The sequence below is a fragment of the Delphinapterus leucas genome, chromosome 15 (genome assembly GCF_059928025.1).
Source record: "Delphinapterus leucas isolate spDelLeu-1000000601 "Yukka" chromosome 15, BTC_Dleu_Yukka2, whole genome shotgun sequence".
In the NCBI taxonomy this organism is placed as follows: domain Eukaryota; kingdom Metazoa; phylum Chordata; class Mammalia; order Artiodactyla; family Monodontidae; genus Delphinapterus; species Delphinapterus leucas.
In genome coordinates, this window is record NC_143143.1 from 63,435,615 (window position 1) to 63,448,342 (window position 12,728).

General features: G+C 41.6%; 1 protein-coding gene across 2 annotated transcripts in view; it reads left to right on the plus strand.

The window, feature by feature from the left end:
• The window catches only part of CBFA2T2 (CBFA2/RUNX1 partner transcriptional co-repressor 2), a 174,982-nt gene that overhangs the window by 156,559 nt on the left and 5,695 nt on the right, over window positions 1–12,728 (plus strand). The window contains exons 7-10 of one of the 2 annotated variants that reach the window (XM_022592671.2): window positions 2,817–2,902; window positions 3,844–4,039; window positions 6,903–6,971; window positions 9,863–10,050. In XM_022592671.2, the coding sequence (XP_022448379.1) occupies window positions 2,817–2,902; window positions 3,844–4,039; window positions 6,903–6,971; window positions 9,863–10,050 (539 nt within the window). Of the gene's footprint in view, window positions 1–2,816; window positions 2,903–3,843; window positions 4,040–6,902; window positions 6,972–9,859; window positions 10,051–12,728 lie in introns of both variants that reach the window. The other variant, XM_022592670.2, reaches the window with a different exon arrangement.

The following is a 12,728-nucleotide window of genomic DNA, read 5'->3' on the forward strand; positions in this document are numbered from 1 at the left end:
CAAAATACTATCATCATTGCTTTTTTCCACTGATAAGTTAAAACAGTATTATACATAAAAAAGAATGTTAGAGTTATAGTATTCTTATTTGAAATTGATCTCAACTCATACCTTGTTGCTATTATCATTATATGATAGAAGTAGGCTAAACATATTTTTGGAAATAAACAATGAAGCATTTAAGAATAAAGGGATAATACTTATTCTGATATGGTTCAGAAGAAAAATAGAGAATGACAAAGCGAAAGAGGTAAAAATATTCACGTTTAGGAAATCTGGGTGAAGGTTGTGTGAGAATTCTTTATTCTTGCAACATTTCTGTAAGTCTGAGTTTATTTCAGAATAAAATGTTTTTAAAATTAAACGAGAGATGTAAAACATGTGGTCTTAAGAGGTGAAAGTGCAGAGACATTTAGGTCAGAGGTAAGGCATACCTAAATTTAAATCTTGGCTCTGCATTCTAACTAGCTGTGTGATCTTATGCAAGTTGCTTAGGCTCTCTGTGCCTCAGATTACACATATCTAAAACGGAGAAGGACTTCCCTGGTGGCACAGTGGTTGAGAATCCACCTGCCAATGCAGGGGACACGGGTTCGATCCCTGGGCCGGGAAGATCCCACATGCCGCGGAGCAACTAAGCCATGTGCCACAACTACTGAGCCTGCGCCTCAGAGCCCGTGAGCCACAACTACTGAGCCTGCATGCCACAGCTACTGAGCCCATGCACCGCAAGTACTGAAGCCTGTGCACCTAGAGCCCATGCTCCACAACAAGAGAAGGCACTGCGATGAGAAGTGTGTGTGCCACAACAAAGAGTAGCCTCTGCTCACCACAACTAGAGAAAGTCAGCACACAGAAATGAAGACCCAATGCAGCCGAAAAAACCCAAAAAATTTATAAAAAATAAATAAAATGGAGAGAACACCACCTCCTGTGCTGGGTAATTGTCACATTTGGACTGCCTGGCATATGCATCCTCAGCAACCATTAAATTTAACGAAAAACAAAAAGGCCCCTAGCAGACCTCGCCCGAGATCAGTTTTGAACAAAGCTCCTTGTCAAAACTCAAATAAGTTTACTGTAGAAGGTTCTTTGTAGTTTAACTGCTGAGATATGTCCAAGCAGAGAACCAAAGGGCTGCTAGTTTCCAGTATTGGCCCTGCATTTCCATTTTTGGGTTGCCCTGTGGAGTTGAAAGTTGCAAAACATTTGCCTGTCCCCCCTTCTGACTTAGACTCACTAGCATCTTTCAGAGGCTCGGACCACAGTAGGGCCCTGGCTTCATGCAGTAGTAGCTGAATGGTGTGGGCCACGACAGCAGTGGTGCTCTCAGCTGCCAGCGTTTACTGAGTCTTAAGTACTTAGATTGTGGTATATGTACATTATCTCTTTTAATCCTCACACATAGGATTCCATGGAGTTTATGCCTTTTTATACATGATGACAGAACTATGGCCAGAATCACATAGCTAGAAAGTGGCAGAGACAAGATTCTGACCCCAGTTTTCTGATGCCGAGAGCTTGGGTACATTCCCAGTATGCTATGATGGCTCCCTTAGCAGCTGTTCTGTATGGTTCTTATGTTAAAAATTCACCTTCCTATTGATTTCTTCTATATTCATACACATTTTTTGCCAGTTGAATTCGTTACCTTCTAAGAGAGAAGTATGCTAAAAACTAGCTAGAACTGCATTTTGGTCAGATTTTCCTTGTATTTCTAACAATTTTAGAAAAAGGTTTTTTCATCTTGAAGTGTTCTACTTGAAAGACGTTTAATCCTCTACCTTGAAGGTTTATTTTACAGTCAATCATTTGTTTTCCAGGCTGGTTATAGATTCCTTAATTCTCCCCAGTCCTCTTTTGAAAATGTATGTCCTAGTACAGTAGTTCCTACCAAATCATTTCCCACCCCCAACTTTTAAACAAATAAACTATAACACTCCCCCAATTTACTCTCCTAAAATGAAATTTATGGATACTATAGCCTACCTTAGTCCCATAATTTTAGGATCAATATTCTAAAGTATAATACATAAGAAAGTATTTTACAATATATTAGTGCTCAGGCATGACTACACAGGAAGATATGATGAAATAAGCAGATGGTTGCACAAATACAGAATCACTATGAATACAACAGCTATAAATTCAGACTGATAACAGGTGTGTTACATTGGCAGTTCAGATACTATGAGCAGTGTTGCCATGTGTGACAAGATTTTCAAAGTAGTGGATAATTCAGTATATCCTTGATTCACACAGTCATTGCATTCATGCAAATTTCAGTAATGTATATCAAAAAACATGCAAAAAATTATACTTTGGTTAATACTAAGTTGTTTCCAAGTGCTTGTACAGCACCAGCTCTGTTTGTGGTGGGTGGTTACGCACTTGCATTGTGCCACAACCTTGCCAACATTTAGTATGATTGACAATTTAATATTTTCCAATATATAGATGTGGAACCATCTTAGTGAAGATTTATTTACCCTGACTACGTATAAGTTTGAATGTCTTTTTATATGTTTATGGATCATCTGTACTTTTTTGTCTGGGGCATACCTATTTATTTATTTCTCTTCCCTGTTTTTCTTTTGGGCTATTTGTCTTTCATAATTGGTTTGTAGGAGTTTTTTAATACATTATGAGTAGTGATTTCTTGTTGGTTTTATGTCATTTTGTGGTTTTATATCATTGTGAGTCATTGGCCTTAATAGTGTGCTCATAGTTGGTATGAATGTATGTGTATTTACTTGGTAGAATTCTGTTTACTTTATTCTTCCCTCTATCTTCAAATTTAATCTAATTTCTAATAGGTCTAAATGGAGGCTATCAAGATGAGTTGGTAGACCACCGTTTGACAGAAAGGGAATGGGCGGATGAATGGAAACATCTTGATCATGTAAGAATCTTACAGTGTATAGTTTTCCTAACTACTTGTTACTTTTAATTCTTAATGTTACTGAGAGTAAGAGTGTATATGCTTGAAGTGAACTAACCAGAGCTACAATGTCTTTGCAATAAAAGCTGATTTATCTACTACTGCCGCAGCTAGAGAGCTAAGAGTAACTCCCAAATCTTTGTAGTGGGGTGATCACTTGAGGTCATAACCAAGTGAAGCCATGTAGTATAATGGTTAAAAACATAGGCTTATGAGTTTTAGGTCCCAGCTTTGCGACTTCTACCTCTGTGATGGGCAGGTTCTTTCACCATTTTTAGCCTTAACTTTTATATCTTAAAAAAAAAATAATGCTATATTATTTGAATTCTTGGGGGGTTGTAATGATATGCAAGGTGCTTATCACAAGGCCTGGTATAATAAATGGAGTGTTAAATAAATGGAGCTTCTCCAAATACAAATGAGAATTAGTATACTGGCACAGAATGTAGACTCTGCCCCATTGGAAAAGAGAGTTTTCCCTCTCACTAAAAAAGGAAGAGAAGATGTAATACCTGCTTGAAATATACATAGAGTAGCTTTTCCTTCCTGAGTGATGTTGTCTCTGAATGTAATTCTCTGATTGCATTCTTCTATAAATCTTCTGCTTTAGGCAGAGATATAATGTGTTTTCACCACACTCTTTAAAGAACCATATTGTGATGAAACTGGCTGCTTCAACCATGAAGAATCCAAAAAGTATTATTTTGAAATCTTAAAAATTGTGTGTATATATTTAAAGAGAAATAATAAGAAAGCTTTTCAAATATAAACTTGATATTGCTAAATCTGTAAGCTTCTTAAACCTTTATTCTTTATATTTTGTTTACCTGTCCTTGATTTTCAATGTTGATTGTATGAATGTCCTCACCCCATGACTCTGCCTGACTTCTTGCCTGGCTCAGGCCCTGAACTGCATTATGGAAATGGTAGAGAAAACAAGGCGCTCCATGGCAGTCCTGAGGCGCTGTCAGGAATCAGATCGTGAAGAACTCAACTACTGGAAAAGACGATACAATGAAAACACAGAGATGAGGAAAACAGGGAGTGAGTTGGTCTCCAGGCAGCACAGTCCCGGGAGTGCAGATTCTCTCAGCAATGGTAAGGGGAGAATCACTTCAGTTGACAAGGGAGGCTTTTTTTTTTTTTTTTTGCGGTACGCAGGCCTCTCACGTTGCGGAGCGCTCCGGACGCGCAGGCTCAGCGGCCCTGGCTCACGGGCCCAGCTGCTCCGCAGCATGTGGGATCTTCCCGGACCAGGGCACGAACCCGTGTCCCCTGCATCGGCAGGCAGACTCAACCACTGCGCCACCAGGGAAGCCCAAGGGAGGCTTTTTATATATCTTTTTTGTTGTTGTTATTTTTTATTTTTGAGACCTTTAATATTTTACTTTAAAAGGAAGATGGTACTATATTGTGGAATTAGAAAGACCTTGGTAATTATAAAAAATATGTCAAGGACTCAGTATTTAGCATGTTCAAGAAATACTGTCTTCCCCACATAGAATGAGAATGTTTGTCATTTTGTTCTGTTTTCAACTCTATATATAAGTGCTGAGTGATTATCAAAGAATGTTTGGATGTTAAATTCAGCCTGGCTGAATGTACTTGGGGCTCTCATGTACATCACATTCATTCCTCACAGTAGCCCTAAAAAGCTTCACCTCAGCTTCCATCCCCTTTTCCCCATTCCCTATCTAGAAGATTACCATTTATTAACCTCTGTCTGGACAAAAAAATGAAAAGTTTTACTGTACCAACCTGGATTGTGCCTTCCTGCCTTTTCCCACCCTGAAGCAGCAGAGATATGAACAATTGTTGAGCTCTCAATCCAGGATACATCCAGGACACCACAGCTATTCCCCCAAAAATGTTCCCTCACATTGACCTAGTAACTGAAAAGGCACCCTATCCAAAGGCATGGCTAAATGAGGGGCCATCTGTGATCAGATTCTTTCCCCACCCACCCACTTCAAGCTCCCAGTTTTCCCCAGGGAGAATGACTCCTCTTATGGCAAACCTAGCATGTTCCACAGAAGACAGCCATTAGTCTCAAAAAGACTACCAAAAAAATTGAGGCAAAGACATTGGTAACTAAGGGATTCCTCTCCCCCACCCTACCCACAGAGGTGACTCTTGAGCCAACCATAGATTTAGCAACATTGTGTGGAATATTCAGCACAGCAGGACATCAAATACTTACAGTACAATTCTTTTAAAAGGAATCTCAAGCTAATTCTCAGGTATCTCTCACCATCTGAACCTTCACAAATACTCCCTGTCACAGCTCACAGAAACTTACCCGAAGTTCACCACCCAAATCACAAACCTTGGCATCGAAGCTCTGCAAGTGAGAGGGTGTAGAGTGCAGAGTGAGCGTGGTCCTGAATCGTCTCTTCTCCAGCCAGGACTACAGGTCTTGCTGGTGTTGTTTAGAAACATTGCTTTGCATTGAGGGTTTAGCTAGGGTGACTATGGCTATCGTTCTGTCATAACTATTACCAGCACCTCTCTTACTCTCGAAAATGAGGACAATTGGGATGATAAATTACATTGTCACTACAGGTTTACCTCTTCATGGATCCTAGGGTTTCCTCCTCTCAGGTTTCTCAGGACACTGTCAATCTGTCTGACTTAAACAGTATCTTTCAGTATCTTTATTTATGCATATTATACATATTTAGTATTTTTATTTCGTTGTTTATTTCTTTTAGTACATTTGTTGCATGCATTGTAGAAGGAAATCATAATATCCTAAACAAGTGAGCTACTCAGTGTGGACCAAAACCACTCCAAAAACTACTTGTTTTTTTGTTTGTTTTTTCTTGCATTACGCGGGCCTCTCACTGTTGTGGCCTCTCCCGTTGCGGAGCACAGGCTCCGGACACGCAGGCTCAGCGGCCATGGCTCACGGGCCCAGCCGCTCCGCGGCATGTGGGATCTTCCCGGACCGGGGCATGAATCCGTGTCCCCTGCATCGGCAGGCGGACTCTCAACCACTGCACCACCAGGGAAGCCCTCCATTTATAGTTATTATAAAATAGTGGCTGTATTCCCTGTGTTGGATAATACATCCTTGTAGTTTATTTACTTTATACATAATAGTTTGTACTTTTTAATCCCCTACTCCTGTTTTGCCCCTCCCCGCCTTCCCTATCCCTACTGGTAATCATTAGTTTGTTCTTTATATCTGTGAGTCTGTTTCTTTTTGGTTATATTGACTAGTTTGTTTTATTTTTTAGATTCCACATATAAGTGATAACATACAGCATTTGCCTTTCTTTGTCTGACTTGTTTCACTAAGCACAGTACCATCCAGGTCCGTCCACATTGTTGCAAATGGCAAAATTTCATCCTTTTTTATGGTTGAGTAGTATTCCTGTGTGTGTATGTACCACATCTTTATCCATTTATATGTTGATGGACACTTAGTTTACTTCCATATCTTGGCTATTGTAAATACTGCTGCTGTGAACATTGGGGTGCATGTATCTTTTCAATTTAGAGTATTCGTTTTCTTCAGATATATACCCAGGTGTAGAATAGCTGGATCATATGGTAGTTCTGTTTTTAGTTTATTGAGGAACTGCCATACTGTTTCCTACAATGTCTGCACCAATTTACATTCCTTCCAACAGTGTACGAGGGCTTCCTTTTCTCCACACCCTCACCAATGTTTGTTATTTGTAGTCTTTTTGATGACAGCCATTCTGACAGGTTTGAGGTGATATTCTGGTTTTGGTTTGCATTTCTCTGATGATTAGCAATGTTGAGCATCTAAAAGTTAAGTGTACTGTTTATAATCTGATTTTATGCCTTGTCAGAACATTTTTTCCAGTAAATGAATGTATATGTTTGAATCTTTCTACATGGTGAATGAGAGATCTGATAAGTTTTTCACAACAGTAAAACATGTCAATTATAGACAGCTTCTGACCCTATGTTGTTTCTCTCTCTTCTGTAGATTCTCAGCGGGAATTCAACAGTAGGCCAGGAACAGGATATGTACCTGTGGAGTTTTGGAAAAAAACTGGTATGTCTGTCTGCTTATAGGTCACATGTACTCACTAATTTATATGAGTGTAGAGCACATATTTGGGGGAAAGGTGGTTTTGTCACAACTTCCTCTTCAAAGAGCTCTAGGCTCCTGCCTCTGCCCCTTCAGCTTGTCCCACCTTCTGGACTGCCTGTCATGTTACTTGCTGATTAAGAATTTGGAATGACTCCCTACAATCCATCCAAGTCCTTATCACCCCCTTCTACTGGGAGGTGTTAAGTAACCGACTCTTCCTTCCCTATTTATATGCCCTGTTTCTGGGTGTATAGCTTAATTCGTTTCTGCCTGTTCCTGTCACTGTGTTCTCACGCTCCCACATTTGATTTATTCTGCTCTTCCTTTCATCTTCACTGTCTCTAGCTGCATCACGACTGTTCTTGGTAGGTGTCATTTTCTTCAAGAATAAGGGAGGGTAGGAACTGCTTGTTAAGACAGGGGATTACACTAACCTCATATCCCTAATATTACCTTATCCAATACTAGCCTTCTTTTGCTTCTTGCCTCCCTTTCTCAGTGAAATTTTTGTAGTCCAATATACAGTTTTTGGTTTTCTTCCTAAGATAAAATTTATTTCTACAAAAAAGTTAATACCAGTTGATATCAAGACCATAATATAAACAGATGGACAAAAGATAGGAACACACACCTCATGAGAAAAACAAATTAACCATATTGCAAAATGTTTATTCTCACTGACAATCAGGAAAGTACAAGGTAATGCAACCCTGACCAATTATCCCCCAAAGTCTTTAACACCTAATTACTGACAGAATTTTAGAGGACCCTGTTAATGACACTAAATAATTCATCAGAGATTTATATATGAAATTATTAAGTGTTACCAACCATGAACACATGGAAATTTTGAAATCATTTCTCACTAGCATGCTTTTGAATCTTAAAAGGGAATGATCCAGGGACTTCCTTGGTGGTCCAGTGGTTAAGTTAAACTTCTACTGCAGCAGGGGCACGGGTTTGATCCTGGGTTGGGGAACTAAGATCCTGCATGCCACACGGCACGGCCAAAAAAATAAAAATAAATTAAAAAAATAATAATAAAAGGGAATGATCCAGATTTAGGCATGCAAATTGTTAAAAAGGCAGCAGTATGTAAAAAGACACTGTTATTAGTGTATTCTTGGAGCAAGGGAGAGGCAACCCAGGAAATGCCCACATATCCATGAATGGTTATATGAATTTTATAGTGTGGCACCACAACAGAATATTATCTTACCATTAAAAATAATTTGGAAAACTACATAGCGCCTCGGAAAAATCTCTGCAGTTGGAAATGGGGATGTGTATATTATACTACCAAGAAGTAGAATTGTGGGAAATGAAGTTAGTAATTGTAAAGGTAGAGTGAAAAATTACCATGCGCAAGATCTCTTTGATAACTAGTGATTTTCTACTTGAGAGGTAACCTTTGGTTAACTATGGTTAAGAGCCTAACTTTGGCGTGGGCCAGCTAAATTTGAGTGCTTGTTCTGTGACAGTGCCATCTGTGACCTTAGATGACCTTCAGCAAGGTAGATTTCCAAACTATGATTCTTACTGATTCATCTTTAAACTGAGGAGGTAAAATACACTTAGGAGCATTTTTATGTTGGCTCAATAAGAGACACTCAACATCTACCTGGTAAATTAAAAGAGGTCTATGAAAGGTAGCTGTGGTGGGCCACAGTGGACCTGCATGGACACCAAGAGTAAAGTAGTGGAGTCAGTGTCTGATCAGCTCAGCATCATCCTTGACCTTTAGGGTGAAAACTTGCTTTTCTTGGCTGGAGCGATATGATGGAAAGTTCTAGGATGGCAACACTGTGTCTAGACCTCTTTTGAGCCTAGGCCATGTGCAAGAGCCAAGCAATACGGGAGTTTCCTTAGGCTTCTGAGTTGTCCAGTTTTGTGGACTCAGAAGGGAGGTCATTCACACTGGGACTTAGGACTGAAGCTCAAATGCATAGCATATGTCATTTGGAGTGTACATCCTATGAAACCAAGCAGGGCAGTGGTGCTGGGAGGAACTGATCAGGAATCAAGTGGGGTGATGGCAATTGGACAGGGCTTTGGAGGCCCAGGGCACCTAGCAGGCCAGAACTGTATCTTCAGGCAACATTTCTCTACTGAGTTCAGTCTCACATACCTAACTGCCTCCTGGTCATTTGTACCTGGATGCACCTCAACCTTCTCACTTGCCTTCACATCAGCATTTTGCTTACTGTCTGTTTCATTGCGTAGCAGTTCCATTCTTCGCCTTTACCTCCACCTCCAGACCCTTAGATGTACCAGCTCATTCTATCTCATCCCCTTTTCTGTGCCACTTGCTTCTGCCTAAATTCAGAGTCTCTTTTTATCAGCCGGATTATTGCCCCAACCTCTCAGTTGGTATCTCTGTCTTCAGTCTTTTCTCCGTGCATAGAACCCTTTAGGGTTTCACATTTGCTTTAGAAGAAGGGCCAAATTCCTTAGCGGGGAATGCAAGACTTTCTAAAAGTTCATTTCCACCTACCATCTCAACCAAGACATGTTTTCCTGATCCTCCTCTGCCACTTACAGAGCTGTGACCACTTTTCCCCTTGGAACTGTTGTCTCTTATGCTGACATGTATCTTGGCACCTCAGCCGCCTTTATACTTGATCACAGTTGTGAGAATATAGATACATCTTAGTCACTGAGGTCTCCCCAGCCCCTAGCATGAATGGACAAGTGAGGATAAGAATAAAAGTGAATGCTATGTCATAAGTTCAACCCTGTGTATTTTTAGAAAAGTCGTCAGGTTTCACCTCTGTCCCTTCTTAGAAATGATGTGGAGTGGGAGGGGAAAGATTTCTCGGCCAGTTGATTTTACTGTCACTTTCTTCTAGAAGAAGCTGTGAATAAGGTGAAAATTCAGGCCATGTCAGAAGTACAGAAAGCCGTTGCTGAAGCAGAGCAAAAAGCCTTTGAAGTGATTGCTACCGAGAGAGCTCGGATGGAGCAGACAATAGCGGATGTCAAACGGCAGGCCGCAGAGGACGCCTTTCTCGTCATAAACGAGCAAGAAGAGTCGACGGAGGTCAGAGCACTATTGGGCTGCGGGCTGGGGCTGGGGCGGCTGGAGTGACCAAGCCCACTGCTTCCCTCTCAAGTGCTGGGTAGTAAGGGCCAGCAGTCCGCTCTTGAGCTAGATGATTATGATTTTTATTCAGTACCAGAGAGGTTTGTTTCTCAATTATTATATTCTTGTATATTGGCTCATTATATTGGTTTAAGTTTTGAAAACTCACCCTAAAGACAGTTTGCGGACTTGCGTGACCACGAGGACCACCACTGCCTGAGTGGGCCTGCTGTGTGCCAGGTACAGAGCGAAGTGTGTATGTGGTCTTTGTGGTCCTCACAGTGACCCTGTGAGGTGTGGGTGTTGTTGGAGTCCAGTTTTACAAATGAGGAGACTGGGGCTCAGGGAATTTGATGTAATCCCACATCGCTGAAGCCAGAGTAGAAAGGAGATGCAGGGTCCTGTAGCATCAGATCTGTTTACAGAAAGGATAGTCCTTTCATGGATTGAAGTGACAGATCGGGCAGGCCTGCCTGACTGCCTACGGCCCCAGGATGTGGTGATGCTTCTATACAGGACACTCTTGTACCATAATTAGGACAGCAAACTGAAAAGAAAAGGCATGTGACAAAAACATCATAACAGTCCTTTCGAATGTAATGAGCTTTTTCTGTAACTTTCATTTTAGTCACTTTTCAGCTTTAAGACAAACTTTAAGTCCTGAAACAAGCCTGTTTCTGTAAGTAGGTAGAGCCCATCTAGTCTTTGGGATATTCTCTTGAAGTTATAAAGAACTGAGATTTTTTTGTTGGTTTGTTTGTTTTGTTCTGTTTTGTTTTTTTTGTGGTACGTGGGCCTCTCACTGTTGTGGCCTCTCCTGTTGCGGAGCACAGGCTCCTGACGCGCAGGCTCAGCGGCCATGGCTCACGGGTGCAGCTGCTCCGCGGCATGTGGGATCTTCCTGGACCGGGGCACGAACCCGTGTCCCCTGCATTGGCAGGCGGACTCTCAACCACTGCGCCACCAGGGAAGCCCGGTTTGTTTTTTAAATGACAGAAATTTTATTTTCTCATCCTCTTTAAACGATCTTTTTCAGTATTACAGTGTTAAGCATGGCAATGTGAAGATGAAAATGCCTAAATATCATGTTGCCATTCACAGAGGATGTGGAAAAAGTCCTTATTGTAGCACTCGCAACTGAATTGTGAGAAAATATTTCCTTTAACTCTCCCCTTTTCCTTCTCCCCTCCTACTTTTTTCTGTTGTGTATTTAATTCCTTATCTATAGCCATCTATATCAATACCTATATTTGTCCATATTTATCTACTTTTATATCTATGTTTATCTTTAACTGTGTGTTTCTCCGAAGAAAGAATGTAACATTTTGGCTAAGAGTATGAGTTCTGGATCTGGATTGCATGGTTTGAATCCCAGCTCTCCATTTATAGCATTGTGCTTTAAAGGAGCTAGAATTTTAAGCAATGCACAAAGAGGCTTACAGGTGAGGCACACACCAGCATCCATCCCAGCAAACTTCCTTCCAAAACAGGGGCAGGATAGCAGGGCCTAAGCTCTGAGTAATTTTGTGTTGGACCAGGAGAGCTGATTTCCTTCCATTTCATTCAGAAAGTTCTACTTGACATCTAGAGGTATCCCTGGAGCTTTTCATCCATCCTGTGAGAGGTGGTTTGGTATAGCGGAAGGAGCCCAGGAGCCCTAAGTGCTAGTCCCAGTTCCCCTCACACTGGCAGCATACCCTTCAGGAGTCAGTCTCCTTCTCTGTATAGTGGGTGTGTAGCAGCCCCTGTCCTGCTGGTCTTACACTTTTTAGGAAGATATAATTAGATCGTGGTTGTGGAAGTGGTTTTGTTTTTTTTTTTAATCAATTTATTTATTTTATTTATTTATTTTTGGCTGTGTTGGGTCTTCATTGCTGTGTGCGCTTGCTCTAGTTGCGGCGAGCGGGGGCTACTCTTTGTTGCAGTGCATGGGCTTCCCATTGCGGTGGCTTCTCTCGTTGCGGAGCACGGGCTGTAGGCACGTAGGCTACAGTAGTTGCGGCACGCGGGCTCAGTAGTTGTGGCTCGTGGGCTCCAGAGCACAGGCTTAGTAGTTGTGGTGCACGGGCCTAGTTGCTCTGCGACATGTGGGATCTTCCTGGTCCAGGGATCGAACCTGTGTCCCCTGCACTGGCAGGCGGATTCTCAACCACTGCGCCACCAGGGAAGCCCCTGTGGAAGTGTTTTTAAACTGCAATGCGCTGTTTAGACAGAAGGGATTTTGTTATGTTGTTTATGACATAGGTGTGTAAGCTGTGGCAGCTCTTGCTCTTGCAGAACAGCTGCCTCCTTTGAGGCCAGACTGAAGCATCTCCCCTGGAATGCCTCAGGTAGAGGGATGAAGTGAGAGGTCCCCTTCTGTCCCCAGCCTGGATTTCCTGGCAAACATAATGGGCTAGCAGTTGACCATAAGATAGGAATCATTTCTCCTTTAGACCAGGTTTGAAATAAGGTCAGGGAGCTCTGGGATGGGTCCCAAGGATTTTGACGAGCCCCGGGTCATTCTGATACAGGTGTTCCCTGGGCCACTTTGAGTAATAACTGGCATAGACTGATGGCCCATGCTTGACAAAGGAAATTCTGGAATCCCATCTCTGACTTCCTTGGCCAGTAACTCAGAAGGTTCATAGCCTTAC